Source organism: Mytilus edulis, chromosome 12 (genome assembly GCF_963676685.1).
Source record: "Mytilus edulis chromosome 12, xbMytEdul2.2, whole genome shotgun sequence".
Lineage (NCBI taxonomy): Eukaryota > Metazoa > Mollusca > Bivalvia > Mytilida > Mytilidae > Mytilus > Mytilus edulis.
Window position 1 is genome coordinate 41,153,529 of NC_092355.1, and position 15,907 is coordinate 41,169,435.

The window sequence follows — 15,907 nt, forward strand, 5'->3', positions numbered from 1 at the left end:
TCTTCAATTGCACAGTATTGTGCAATAGCAAGAAATTTTCAATTGCACAGTATTGCGCAATAGCAAGAAATCTTCAATTGCACAGTATTGTGCAATAGCAAATATTTTCAATTGCACAGTATTGCGCAATAGCAAGAAATATCTAATTGCATAATATTTTGCAATAGCAAGAAATTTTCATATTTTCAATTGGAGTTATCTTTCTTTGTCCAGAATAGTAGTTTAATCAACTTAAATCATTGCTTTATACAATGTATATTCACTTTTACTACCAACTGATAAATTAAATCAATCTTTACCATTAAGTGATAACAAGCACTTTTTTACATTTTAATATGTATTTAAATGAGTAGTTATTGTTGCAAACTCCATTAGAAATTTGAATTGAGATCAGTTTTGGAATAAGGGAAAGGGGGATGTGAAAAAAAAATTGGGGGGGGGGTTGGAATAAGGGAAAGGGGGATGTGAAAAATAAATTGGGGGGGGGGTTCAATTTTTTCATTTCAGATTTCATAAATAAGCATTTTCTTGGTTTTTGCACGTCTATAACTTTAGTTTAAGTAAATAGAAATCTATGAAATTTTGACACAAGGTTTATGACCACAAAAAGGAAGGTTGGAATTGATTTTGGGAGTTTTAGTTCAAACAGTTTAGGAATTAGGGGCCAAAAAGGGCCCAAATAAGCATTATTTTTGGTTTTCGCACAATTACTTTAGTACAAGTAAATAGAAATCAATGAAATTTAAACACAAGGTTTATGACCACAAAAGGAAGGTTGGGATTGATTTTGGGAGTTGAGGTCTGAACAGTTTAGGAATTAGGGGCCAAAAAGGGGCCCAAGTAAGCATTATTCTTGGTTTTCGCACCATAACTTTAGTATAAGTTAATAGAAATCTTTGAAATTTAAATACAAGGTTTATGACCATAAAAGGAAGGTTGGGTTTGATTTTGGGAGTTTTGGTCCCAACAGGTTTTTAGGAATAAGGGGCCCAAAGGGTCCAAAATTGAACTTTGTTTGATTTCATCAAAAATTGAATAATTGGGGTTCTTTGATATGCCGGATCTAACTGTGTATGTAGATTCTTACTTTTTGGTCCCGTTTTCAAATTGGTCTACATTAAGGTCCAAAGGGTCCAAAATTAAACTTAGTTTGATTTTAACAAAAATTGAATCCTTGGGGTTCTTTGATATGCTGAATCTAAAAATGTACTTAGATTTTTGATTATTGGCCCAGTTTTCAAGTTGGTCCAAATCGGGGTCCAAAATTAAACTTTGTTTGATTTCATCAAAAATTGAATAATTGGGGTTCTTTGATATGCCAAATCTAACTGTGTATGTAGATTCTTAATTTTTAGTCCCGTTTTCAAATTGGTCTACATTAAATACCAAAGGGTCCAAAATTAAACTAAGTTTGATTTTAATAAAAATTGAATTCTTTGGCTTTTTTAGATTTTTGACTATGGGCCCAGTTTTCAAGTTGGTTCAAATCAGGATCCAAAATTATTATATTAAGTATTGTGCAATAGCAAGAAATTTTCAATTGCACAGTATTCAGCAATAGCAAAAAATGTTCAATTGCACAGTATTGTGCAATAGCAAAAAATGTTCAATTGCACAGTATTGTGCAATAGCAGGAAATCTTCAATTGCACAGTATTGTGCAATAGCAAATATTTTCAATTGCACAGTATTGCGCAATAGCAAGAAATATCTAATTGCACAATATTGTGCAATAGCAAGAAATTTTCAATTGATTGGAGATCTCTTTCTTTGTCCAGAATAGTAGTTGAATCAATTTAAATCATTGTTTTATACAATGCACAATGTATATTCACTTTTACTACCAACTGATAAATTAAAACACTCTTTACCATTCAGTGATAACAAGCACTTTTTGTTACATTTTAATATTTTAAGATGTATTTAAATGAGTAGTTATTGTTGCAAACTCCATTAGAAATTTGAATTGAGATCAGTTTTGAAAAAAGGGAAAGGGGGATGTGAAAAAAAAAATGGTGGGGGGGCGGGTTTAATTTTCTCATTTCAGATTTCATAAATAAAAAGAAAATTTCTTCAAACATTTTTTTGAGAGGATTAATATTCAACAGCATAGTGAATGCTCAAAGACAAAAAAAATATTTTAAGTTCATTAGACCACATTCATTCTGTGTCCAAAACCTATGCTGTGTCAACTATTTAATCACAATCCAAATTTAGAGCTGAATCCAGCTTGAATGTTGTGTCCATACTTGCCCCAACCGTTCAGGGTTCAACCTATGCGGTCGTATAAAGCTGCGCCCTGCGGAGCATCTGGTTTATAACATGTATAAATCGTAACACGGAATTAGTACTGAAACCGATCTCCTTTAATGTTTGATAAAAAAAAAAATAAAAAAAAAAATACTGAACTTGCAAAATTCAAATCAGAAAGTCCATGATCAATAGGCAAAATCAAAACACATCAAACGAATTAAAACAACTTTCATATTCCTTACTTGCTACAGACATCTCCTTATGTAGAAAATGGCTGATTTAACCTAGTTTTATAGGTGCTAAACCTCTTACTTGTATGATATTCTTATAAGATAAAACATATGCACCGGGTTCATTCTAATATATAGATGATACCAAGGGCAAATTTTAGGACTACCAAAATGGCGAACGAAAAAAGACATGAAAAGACTAACAGCAGTTCTCGAAAAAACAAACAGTTACTAAAGATGAAATCCATGGAATGTTTCTGTAAACATTTATTTTTTACGACAGAACAAACAGTTCCTTCTCTATACGTGACAACCGCCGTGTTACTCAAGGTAAAACATGACTAGAAATATCAATCGTTAATAAAAAAAAAATTTAACGAACATCGAATCAGTAGATGTTTTCCGTCATTTTTTTTCTCTAAAGATTTAAAAAAATTTGAATAATTAAGTGCATGTACATTTTCTTCACAAGACTGGCCATGGAAAGGTTACACGACCATAATGAACTTCTTTCAGAACAAACGACGGACAAGACAGTTATAACAATTTACAACAAATATAATGAAAAATTAAAACATTGAAAAATATAAGAAAATACACACGAACTTCACCAAAAGAAACTACACTGTAAATGGACAATGAATTTCATATCAAAGTTTTTATTGTAAATGAAGGTGAATTTGTACTTTTCATTTTAATTTCAGAATGTTTTGACCTATTTGAAGAAGCAAGACGTAAGTTAAAATGGCAATGTCAGAAATCAAAACGTAAACGGGAATATATGTATAGTCGGGCAGGTTTTCGCGGTCTTTAATCTCTAGATTTGAAATCTTAGTATGTTTTGAAAGTTAATCGTTCTTGACTTGTCTTAAAGTGATTCTTCATAAGCATGGCAATCGATGCATGAGTCGGGAGTGCTAGAGGACGCTCAACCAGCAAACACACCCGGTCTTGGTCCATATTTTGATTGCGTAATTTTTGTTTATTTTTTTTGTCGCTTGATGAGTAAATTCCAAATAATTTTTGTGTTTAACTTACGATTAAATCAAATACTGCATGTTAGATATGAAGATCTCAAACAAATTCAGCTTAACTTTACAAGTTTAGGTATAGATTTTAATTCTGCAATAAGCTATTAGTTAATATATAAATAAGGGGGAAATTATACAACAATGATGACTATTATTTGCTGTTCCAATATATAAGATATATCGAAAGTGGCATGTGTTCAAAATCAATAAAATATCGTACTTTTAGTCGTTTTTTTAAAGAAGTATAGGTCTTATATCTGTTTCTGTATCCTTAATTTATCGATCTATTCAAATTGGAACAAGGATCTGACGGTAAAGATTGTTTCAATATATTTACAGTGAAATGAAACGATTTTAGAAGATAATAAAACAATATTTGAATCTTACAAAACATTCCGGATAGAATCGAAGCACAAAAGAATCCAATGGTACCTCACTAAGCTATCGTTTGAATATACTAAACGATAAAATGAAAATAGATAAAGCATTTTGAAATCTAGTTTTACTAATAGTTCGTTTCTATGTATGTTACATTGTCGGTTTTATTTTGGTTGCATTTTAGTGTTATATTGTTCCGTTGTTTTCATCTTATAGTTGACGTGTTTCCCTCGGTTTTAGTTTGTAACCCGGATATTTTTCTCTCAATCGATTTATGAATTTGAACAGCGGTAATTCTATTGTGGCCTTATTAACTTATATATTTAAAAAAATGAAATCACTTGTATTTTGCAGCTAGCTTTTCCCTTTGTTCGATATTAAATAATGCATGTAAATCATATTTTTTTTCTCTCTGTTATTTTGTTAATTCATATTATGGTTAATGTTAATAAAAAAACAGAAATACGAATATAATACGGATCAATATTACAGGGGAATATGACACAATGGAAGAGCAAGAAGAACATGCATATGAAGGTATATTTTATTGCATTATAAATAAAATCATTGCTAGGTAACTTTTGTTTGCTTTCATTTCGTTTTACCGTGATAAGTGCCTATTTGATACAAGGAAAATCTTTATTGAATAGGATGCACAACTTGATTGGAAAGAATACGACTCGAGAATTTTATGACAAATGCAGCAAACACACATGTTTAAATACTATGAACGTAAATTAAGTTTTCAAGGAATGTATAAAACACATGTAAATACATATATCTTGATAATTATCTGCATATATTGTTCCAAAAGAAACAAGGTTAGCTCATTAATCGGGTCAAATATTGTTAGATATATTCTGCTTATTTTAATTCAGAAATGTCATTTGTAATATCACTGTGACGACACAGAAAAGACATCATATTTTACCATATATCGTTTATTTGAATATAAATATTTTTTTTTTATCAAATCAAATATGAGTATGATGAAAATAAAAATGGTCTTGAGTTGTGAATGATGATTTGTAGATTTATTGATTGATCAAAATATCTGGTATTTAGCTACAGTAAAATAATTTTGTACTATTAAACCAACTATGAAATTCACAAGACATATATTCATTCTTATTGAAACATTTTAGAACTGTTGATCTCCAATATCTGTGAAACATTTTTGACAAATTCATAATCCTTTCTTATATTCTAGAAAAGGCGACAGCAATGTCGCCTCGACAACCCTTTTGTCTCTCTTTATATAAACACTCTATGCAGATTATAGATACGTGCCACTAGAATGAAAACAAACACGCATGCCACCACCTTTATTTTGATCTAAAAAAACGGAATTCCAATGTAAATTGAAAAAGGAAGGAGTCCATAAAACTTGACATAACAAAACGCTGGACTTTATCAACCAAGGGAACGACACTGGAAAATGATCGTCATATTCCTGATATTTTCATAAATAGAACTAGGGATCAAACATTGCTTCATAGCTAGCTTAACCTTCCACTTGTATGACAATTGCTTATATTTCTTCCATATTGACACATTTGTGTGACCAACCAGAACAAACATCAATGGGTTAACTTGACCAATAGCATAAACAAAACAATTGATTGTTTAATACCTTATTCAGACAAATATCGAAGTATTATGAAACCGTTTTCTCTGATGTTTAATCATGATTTTGGAATACATGTCACTATAATGAACCTGTAAGATAATAGCACTTGAGATATCGTTCAGGTTGAAGATTGTTAAGTAAGAATATACATTTCAAGTTATACGAGTTAGACAACGTACTGTATATATTATCTGCAATTTATACAAAGTGTGTGGTTTTTCAATAACTTTAACTGTATATTCATTATAAGTTCGAAGAATTTTATGTTTTTTTCAATGTAAATGTTGACAGTCAAACACCAGAAATACAAACATAAATCTACACACAAAAAAAATAATAAACCGTAGCTTACTATAAAATTGTTGAAATTTTTTTTACGATTAAGAAAAAAATATGCTTTATTTAAGAAAGACAACAGAAGAAGGCAAGATTTGAGGAGGAAGAGGATAACGATACTATTAGAGGTAAACAACTTAAAAGGGTATCGAACACTTTGGCTAAAATAGATTTGGCTCGTTTAATTCCATTAAATTGTGACAGAACATTTTCATTGACCTGTTGACAAAAAATATTAAAAAATTAAAAATTAAGAAATTTGAACCACACAATTCAAAGGAATAATTTCACCAGATTATGGGAGTTTGATAAACATTAATTTAAATCATTTAGAAAGAGGCCTAGGACGAAATATACCAGAAGGACAGTCAAGCTCATAGATCGAAAATAAACTGACAATGCTATGGCTAAAAAAGAAAAAAAACCACATGTAAATATTTATTTTGATATTCATTTGCATATATTCTTCAAAAAGAAACAAGGTAAGCGCATTAATCTTGTCAAATATTGATAAACATATTCTGCTTATTTACAGAAAAGTCATTTGTAATATCACTTCGACGGCACAGATGAGAAAGCATCTTTTACTTAAATGGTTTATTAAAATATATATATTTTTGTTGATAAATTCAAATATGAGTATGATAAAAATAAAAATGGTGGTGAGTTGAATAATGATGTTTAGATCTATAGATCAATAAAAAAAAAATCGGATTATGACAATTTAATAATCCCCTCTTAAATTCGAGAAAAGGCGACGGCAAATATGCCTCGTCATACATTTTCTCTCTCTCTTTATATATACATTTTATAATGGTAATAGATACATTTCACGTGCTACTAGAATGAAAACAAACTCGTATATCTTATATCTACGTATATCACTAACTTTTATTGCATACTTTGATATAAAAAATATGGAATTCTAAGGTGAATTGAGCAAGTAGGGAGTCCATAAAACTTGACATAAGACATATTAAAACGCTGGACTGTATCAACCAAGGGAACGACACTGGAAAATGATCGTCATATTCCTGACATTTTCATAAAAAGAACGATGGTTCAAACCTGGTTTTATAGCTAGCTTAACCTCCCACTTGCATGACCGTTGTTTATAGTTCCTTCATATTGACAAATTTGCGTGAACAAACAAATAAGACATTAATAGATTTATATGACAAATAGCATATACAAAACATTTGATTGTTTTGTGCCTTATTAAAAAAAATACCGAATTGTCATGAAACCGTTTTCTCTAATGTTTAATCATGATTTTGGATACAGATCACTATCATGAACCTATAAGACAATAGCGCTTCAGATCAGTTAAGTTGAAGATTGTTAAGTAAGAATGTACACTTCCAATTAGACAGTATACATACTGTATATATTATCTGCAATTAAACAAAGTATATGGCTTTTCAATTACTTTAACTGAATATTCTTTATACGTTCGAAGAAATTTATGTTTTTTTTTTAAAGTGAATATTGGCAGTCAGACACCAGTAATGCAACCTTGAATTTACACACCAAATTAATAATAAACCGTAGCTTACTATAAAATCGTTGAAAGTCATTGCAATTAAGAACAAACTATTTTTTATTTAAGGAAAACAAAGGAAGAAGGCAAGATTAGAAGAGGAAGAGGATGACGATATAATTGGAGGTAAGCAACTGAAGAGTGTACCCAACACTTTGGCTTAAATAGATGTGGCTCGTTTAATTTGCATAAAAACATATTCTTTTGCTGTTGACAAATAAGAATTAAAACAAATAAAGAAATTTAGATTATGGCAGTTTGAAATAAATTAATTTTAGTCATTAGGAGCTTTATTTCTTTTAATAATTATATGTGAATAATACGTTTAGCTCATTTTCAGAGTTGCCTCTCGTTAGGGTTCTGTACCCCTAAAATTGCCTTGCCGTTCTCACCAAAACCGCATTGTATGATCTTTATTCATGGAAACATGTATTTCTGAAAAGCTAATAGCCTTTTTTGTAAAATGCAAATAGACAATATTTCTAATATCTATATTAGAATTGCAAATAATGTATGTACCTGTAGCTTTGATTGTATATATCAAATGAAAAAAGATAGATAACATAAAATATAGAATAGCTAGCAATTTATATTCTTCACATAGATTAAAGGGACTGCCAAATCTGAATAATAATGTAAAGTTTTGTACAGTACTTTGTATATGCATTACTTTCGTAAAAAATAAACATAACAAATAGTTTGAAATCAACGATAAGTCTTGCTAACTCTATCTACTAGGTCATGAAGTTCAGGAAATACAAAATGAAAAGGAGGTTGATGATAATGCAGTATGTGATGTTTGCAAACATGTAAGGATATTCTTATTCTCGAAATTATTATGCTTTATCAGGTTTTGTATGTAAACAATCTCATTTACTAATATTTTAACTATGTTTATACAATATATAAACGGCTTAAGCACAACAGCATTATTAATGTAAATTAATGGCTATAAAAATCCGGTACTTGGACAGCTTCAATACCGAAGCACTGGGTTCTGTCGGATAAGTTAAATATATAATTTTGAAAATATTGAATAAAATTAATACACCCGATAACTTCCATTTTGTGGCAAATTTCGTCACTTATTTCCTCAATTCCAGTTTTCAAAACCTATTCCCTATGAAACAAACATAATTTGTTTACTGACAACAGGGTTACGATGAAATATATTTGAATTTAGAAGATTATATTTTTTTAAGAAACAAGTTTTTTTAGAACAATCAAAACTATATAATTTGCTACTCATTTTTCCAACAACTGAATATTTATTATATTTCAGATTATAGAAGAAGAAAATAAAGAAATGATATTTTGCGATGGTTGCAATTTATGTGTACATCAGGTATGTTAAGTATAAGAAACAAGACACATGCATCTTTGTCGTTTACGTCAATATGTACTGGAATTTAACAGTTGTTAACCATTAGATAAATCCAAATAATGAACACCCTAATACATTTTTTCAAAATTAAATTTATAGACTTTGCTTCAGGAATTGGCAAAGTGGCGCTGTTTGCTATGTTCAAAGAAATCAGGCTTTCTTTGAAAAATAAGGGAATGTCATGACTTCATGCAATATATAATGGAATTTTAAGCTCTGCTAGCTATAAAACCCGGTTTAATCCACCATGTTCTACATCAGAAAATGCTTGTACCTAGTCAGGAATATCACAATTGTAATTATTTATTTTGATGTGTTTGAGCACTTGATTTTCCATATGATAAGGGATCCCTTGTTTTGAATTTCCTCAGAGTTCGATATTTTTGTTTTGTTTTGTTAAGTTATGTTATTTCTTTTGCATTTGCATATTTTTTCTATCTGTTGTCGACATTGTAATCTGTAATTAAAAGGTGCAAGAGAAAAGCCCTGTTAACTTATTGTTACTTACAAAAAATGAAAATAAATCACTCACTACTGACTACATGTATATATATATTTTACTTTATTGAAAAGCACCTTTACAACCAAATACAACTAATGCTTACAATCGAACTCGGGCTCACACATGAAAAAAGTGCACATGTATAAATCATACAATTATCATATTTATACGAGATATATCTGATAATATTGAAATATATTTTTAAGTTTTCCATGCCCTCAGTCTAAGCAACATTATAAATAAGACGTTATGTTTGTTTTAGGATTAGAAATCAATCTTTTCATATTTGTTCGTTTATACGTGTACATTCAAAAAGAGAAACAAGCTTGAAGACAAAGCTACACTAGTCTTAATTCTCGAGAAATGTTCCTGTATCTTCCAGTTTCTTAGAAGTGATCACTAAATCAATATCAAATTGAATAATTAATTGTCTATGTAGAAAGTTTTGAGAATGTAAATCATGGTTTAATTTTCTTGGTTTTAAACAGTCTGAGTTTAATACTCTCTTTGAAAAGTTGAAATTTTATCATTACATGTATTTTCAAGATTGTTATTGAATTTAAGTATTTTGATTTTTGTACTAATATTTCCGATGTGAATTGCTATATAACTTTGATTTCTTACATGAAAAACTAACAATAATATTATTTTGAAGGCATGCTATGGGGTTCAAGTTATACCTGAGGGAAACTGGTATTGCAAAACATGTGTTGCAGGTGTCACACCTAAGTGTGCGTTGTGTCCACACGATGGCGGTGCAATGCAAATGACAAGGTATACAATTTCATTTCGAAATCTTTCATTCTTACATAACAAATAGATATTTAATACATATAGGAACATAATTTAAAAAAGACTTTGAAATGTTTGAATTGTGTTTTTTCCCATACTGACCTTTTGATCCCAACTGTTAATTTTAAAACGATTCAACATAAGACTTTCGATATTTGCCGACATACTTGTAAGATTGATTTCAAAATGCCTACTTGTAATCAAATTTAAATTGAGCTTTTTACGCGCATTTGTCTAGCCAAGAGCGATGGGTTAACAAGTTATGAATACATGACAAAAAGATAATTTCTTTTAATTCTTTGGAATAGAACATGAATTAGAAAATACCATTACCCCTTATCTTGTTTGGAATTTTGTTGGATATGCTTGCTTATAATTTTGTAAAGACCACAAGCGTATAGTAGCTGGAAAACTGGTCCGTAAGTCATCGCAGTATTTAAACAGGGTATTTTCTGTGATGAACTTAACATAATGCTTATTTCATTATGCACTTCTAATGTCCCAATTTATCATAGTTTGGGTCTGTTTTCGTGCCGTAACTAATTGATGTCAGTTATTTTACGTTAAACAGGAAAGATAGTTAACCATTCTGATTCATCTATTATTTTTTTTATTATTTCCCGGGTATTAACTTAAGAAGCTCACTTAGAATAAAAATTAATTACTCAGTCTTATATTTTACTGATCCATTTAAATTAATGGTTTCAACCAGCCTGCGCCATATGCGCATTTTGACATCGAAGCGAAGTATTGGTCGGTATTCAAACTTCTAAATACCCGTTTAAGACCTGGTTAAACAAATATTCTCATAATCTACACAAAATGAAAAGAGCACTTTCGACTGGTTATTTTATTTTGAAATGTTTAATTATTAGCGACGGTAAACAGTGGGCCCATGTCAATTGTGCATGGTGGATACCAGGAGTGACAATAGGAAATCCAAAGGAAATGGCATCGATAGTAGGCATTGACACACTTCCGGTTAGATATTAAGTCAATTCCATATTTGAAAAGACAAAATATTTTAAATTGTTTGTGTTAAATTCGGAAAAAAGGTTTTAATATATTTCATTTAAACTTGTTCATAACACAATTGCAGGAGCCAAGGGCATTACTGAAAAGTTTTTGTTTAAAATAATTATTCGTTTAATTATTTGAATAATCAATTTTAATTATGTTATTGACTTCATTTTCCGACGTCAAATGAAAAAAACTAACAAAGAAAACAAAATATATTAATATAGTGATATGTTGACAAAAAGGTTGTGTTTTGAATCAGACATTACATTTCGATCAGTTTGCCTATAATATGAAATTTTATGTTTGTATATGCATTGCAGGAAGAGAGATGGTCTCTTATTTGTTCATTATGTAAAAAGAAAGATGGGGCTTGTATCCAGTGTTCTGTCAAGAATTGTGCTAAACCATTTCATGTAACATGTGCATATTCACATGGTCTAAGAATGGATGATAATCCTTCAGAAGATAACACAGATCTTATGTTTCAGGTAAAGAAAAATATAAAGAAGTTCAGACGTGCTATCCGTTTCCCTTCCCCCCATATCAAAAAAGAAAAAAAACTATTTATAGTCTTCTGTTTCTTAATTCTATGATTTGCAGGCCAACCCTAAACTTCAAATCCTGGTTCCGCTCGTTTGAAGGTTGTATGCTGCTATACATTTTAGTGTGGATCCTGCACAAGGCAGGTGCGCTCGAATCAAATCTTAATTGACTAGGATTTTCAGTTTTCCTACCGAATGTCTGTGGATCTTTCCGGGCACCCCGGTTTTCTCTGACGATTTAAATGACGCCCATGAAACAATAGTCCTAAATGTGGTGTTAAACACTAATCAATTAAGCAATCAATCATTAAAGTATGTTTTACCTTGTGGTATAAGTTTGCACTAAATATGTTTAATTTATATTCTTACACTTCCTTTCACCTAGATTTCTTCGAAACAAAATAATTGCTGTCTTTGCCCTGTTACAATAAAAATAATTCATGAGGGCCTAAATGTATATTGATTTTAACTACGAGTTGGGCCTTTATGCTGATATTTTAATAGGTTCCGTCGCTATCGCTCTTGATAAAAAATTTAGCATAAAGTGCCAACCTGTGGTAAAATCGCATTTAATTCAAGCCTCAATGCAATATTTCTGAAGGTTGTTTCTTAGTACTATACCCGCAGGCATTCTGTAATAATATTAAGTTTGTTATATATTTAGTGTTTTTGTGATCTGTTATGCCGTTACTTTCGAAATTAAGTGCATGTCCTTTACTTGTTATTATTGTATAGATTATTATGGACGTTTTTATTAAACTAATCAGGGCTTGAACAATGTGGTTGTAGAAATTCAAATTTAATTTCGCCACATTTTCATGTGCCTATCATAAGTCATGAACCTTGTCAGTAGTTAACGTTTTCCTTGTGATTTTCATTATTTGGGTTTGAGCGTTGTTGGTGAACGTGAATAAAAATAATAGCACTTCGGCTGCTGAATGTTTATTTATAGTTATTTTTAATTTCACACCCTCTTTTGTCAATACAACGTAGTTATAAAAATAATAAACCTCATAAATGTGGGTTGGTTTAGCTAGAAAAATCCAGTTTCACCCATATATTTCATTAGTTGAATTTTGATATTCTATTTGCTTGGTAATTTTTTTGCCGAAAGCTCATAATGTATTTCGTGACCTGTGCATGCATAAAAGGCTATCAAATTTAAGTATAATTTGAAAACAAATACATTAGATACTACTAGTATGGAATATTACGATCAGTTTGAGTTTTAATATTTGTAGTATACAGATCTACAGTAACTTCACCGAATAGAAAACTGATAACTAGACAAATATAATCATTTTCAAACCAATAAGACCTAGATTTCGAAAGACATTGTATATGCTGTTTTTGCTTATATTTTCAGGCTTACTGTAAAACGCATAGCAATCAAGGTAAAACTCTGAAGAAAAAACGCCGAAGAGACTATAGTGCTCAAAATAGACCAAAGAGGTAAGGACATTAATAAAGGCCAATAGTTGAAAGAAAATGATGTAAAAAAATCGAAACAGTTAAAGTGCTATAAAACCGAAAAAGTCATAAAATTAATAGCTGAATCCAACTTTGCCTGAGGGAGTACTTTGCTAGAGGGAGTTAATGCTTTGAATTTACTGAAAGAAGTAATCTCCGAGATCTAATAGTTGCTACAATCTTCTGCCAAAGATAAAAAGAAAACTCAGATGTTTTTAAGGCAATTTTAACTCAAAGTAGTCTGTTGTAATATATAAGAATAGTATTACATTTTTTTACTGCTAGTATAATTATTTGCATTTCATGACATATTTACTTATGGTTTTCTATTTTGTCGTCAAGAAAAGAGATAATGAATCAAGCAATTACCTCAACGAGAGAAAGTAAGCCAGATTCCTCGACAGGCGCAAGAGAAGTATTAACTGATGAGGAACAGGCTATAGCATCAATGCCACATTTAGAAGGTAATTAACCTTTTTAAGTATAAACTTATAATTTATAATATCATACGTTTAAAACTAGGATTTCAACTAAACAGGCTTGTACCATTTTCTATATTTGAAAATGCCTGTACTATTAAAGTAAGGAATATGACAGTTGTTGTCTATTCGTTTGATATGTTTTATCGGTTGAATTTGCAATTTGATTAGGGACTTTCCGTTTTGAATTAGTCTCAGGGTTCAGTATTTTTATGATTTTACTTTTTGCAAGTATAATGATATATTTTAATTTTAATCAAATCTTATTTCAGATATACATGTGTCAAGGTAACATGAACACAAAGACACAAAAAACAAAAAACAACAGCATACACTAAATATATACAACTGCATAATATACAATATGGTATGCTCTTAATCGGCTTTTGTTAAGGAAAATTAGTAATAATGTATCCATCATAAAAAAAACGCTTTGAAGATGAAAATCCGAGCTTTCACCTATTTCGACAAAATTTAATTTGTTTAAGAAAACAATTTTTACATGCAAGGGTCAACATTGTTCTTGCAGAATGTGTATTTATACAATATGGATCTTTTTACATTAAAAAAAACTTGTTTTAATCCGTAGCGAAATCATAACCAAGTACAATAAAAGTGCAAATTTAGCTAAATTCTGGAATCATTCATGTAATATATACACTACATAGAAAAATAATTTATGGATTTATAGAAGAAGCCTTTGAGTTCGGAAGTAAAAACAGTATTATAGATTTATCAAATACATAAGTCTCTCAGATATTGAAATTTGTCTTACATATTTGCTTCACTGCTTGGGAACGTCCTTTATTCAATGAATGACTCCTGAAAAAAAAAATGCTTACATATTTTATTTTTGATACATTGCCATGACCCTGAATCTTACCTAAAACAGTATGTTTCTAACAGATGTCATATAAAAATATGTATATGAGGGTAAAATATCTTTAGGAGTAAGGCTGTGGATCATATATCATTTTGTCGAAAACTATGAATGTAAAGGCATTAGGCAACTATGTAGATATATTCATGGCGAAATCTGACATTAAGGCACTGAAGTGTTCTGACTATATGTCCCTTTTCATTTAACGATACAATCAATGAATACGTGAATGTAAGGTGTCACTTTATACAAAGTTAATCAACATACATGTACTTTGGGTTTTTGGCAAATTCAAGAGTCAAATGATGCTTCCTATCGTACAACTATATTTGCATACTTTAAAACCAAATTTCAAAGATTATTACTTTTTGATTTGATACGCTTCAGTGGTTTCACAATGTCTTGCCTCAATGGTTTCACAATGGGTTGCTTCGATGGTTTCACAATGTCGTGCCTCAGTATTAAGGTTGTTATATTTCGACTTTTGTAAAGGCTAAATTCTATCAAAGAGACTAAAACTATTATGACTTGCTTCTAAGACAATTTAAAACTAGTCCAGAGTGGCAATCTAGTTAAATTCAGGTTCAGATTCATTTTATGAAGTTATTCTGTCTTATTTGTTCTGTTATATATATATTCATCACCTGAAAGATTGCCATTGCTTTATTTATTTAAGCAGCAAGAACAAAGTTATCGAAATAATTCAAACATTTCACAATAGTGATCCATTTTATATCTCTTTACAGGTGCGAATAATGGTATAAGCTGGCGGACAATCCAAGGAACGAAAAAACTGAAATTATCCTATTGATTATCTACACATTGTATATAACATAATTATGTATAACATTATCTTGGATATTTTATTTATTTTTTACTTGTATACTAAAAACAACATCGCAATTATTTTGTATGTTAATTAATCACATGAACACGAACTGACAAACAGTAGTCTAGATATCTGTTACTTATAATAGTTTTCAAAGGTACCAGGATTATAATTTATAAAACGGCAGCAGGTGAGACATTTTTGAGAAATTGGTTTTGGGTACACATAAAAAATATGATTGTTTACACTTCGATATGATTTAAGAAGAAGGTATTGAATATATTAACACATTTCAGATTGCAATCTATAGTTCTATTTAGGTTATTCAGAGTCAACATTTTGGAAGAATAGAAGATATACAATAATCCAATTTTAAAGTCTTTTCAACTTAAAAAATATGAACTTACTATAACAAAGTGAGCGTTAAACGAGAAAACGTGCTTTAAAAAATATTTTATAATTTCATATTTATATATTGAAATATTGCATTCTGTTCATTTTCCTTTTCGGATGATGGAGTATTTATTCATCTTAAAGGCACCTGATAGAGTAAGGGTTTGAATTCAATATTTCAAGTTGACATGAAGAAAAGGGTGTACATAATTTATGGGA

The 15,907-nt window shown here is 30.1% G+C and overlaps 1 protein-coding gene across 3 annotated transcripts in view; it reads left to right on the top strand.

Moving 5' to 3' along the window:
* The window catches only part of LOC139498496 (PHD finger protein 14-like), a 123,239-nt gene extending 107,866 nt beyond the window's left edge, over nucleotides 1-15,373 (top strand). Inside the window, exons 5-16 of one of the 3 annotated variants that reach the window (XM_071286905.1) lie at nucleotides 3,187-3,216; nucleotides 4,384-4,428; nucleotides 5,929-5,985; nucleotides 7,467-7,523; nucleotides 8,136-8,206; nucleotides 8,680-8,742; nucleotides 9,939-10,057; nucleotides 10,951-11,056; nucleotides 11,416-11,583; nucleotides 13,004-13,089; nucleotides 13,450-13,571; nucleotides 15,213-15,373. In XM_071286905.1, coding sequence (XP_071143006.1) covers nucleotides 3,187-3,216; nucleotides 4,384-4,428; nucleotides 5,929-5,985; nucleotides 7,467-7,523; nucleotides 8,136-8,206; nucleotides 8,680-8,742; nucleotides 9,939-10,057; nucleotides 10,951-11,056; nucleotides 11,416-11,583; nucleotides 13,004-13,089; nucleotides 13,450-13,571; nucleotides 15,213-15,277 — 989 coding nt within the window. In that variant the 3' untranslated portion in view covers nucleotides 15,278-15,373. The remainder of the gene's footprint in view (nucleotides 1-3,186; nucleotides 3,217-4,383; nucleotides 4,429-5,928; nucleotides 5,986-7,466; nucleotides 7,524-8,135; nucleotides 8,207-8,679; nucleotides 8,743-9,938; nucleotides 10,058-10,950; nucleotides 11,057-11,415; nucleotides 11,584-13,003; nucleotides 13,090-13,449; nucleotides 13,572-15,212) is intronic. The other 2 variants (XM_071286904.1, XM_071286902.1) reach the window with 2 other exon arrangements.
* Nucleotides 15,374-15,907: the final 534 nt, after the last annotated feature.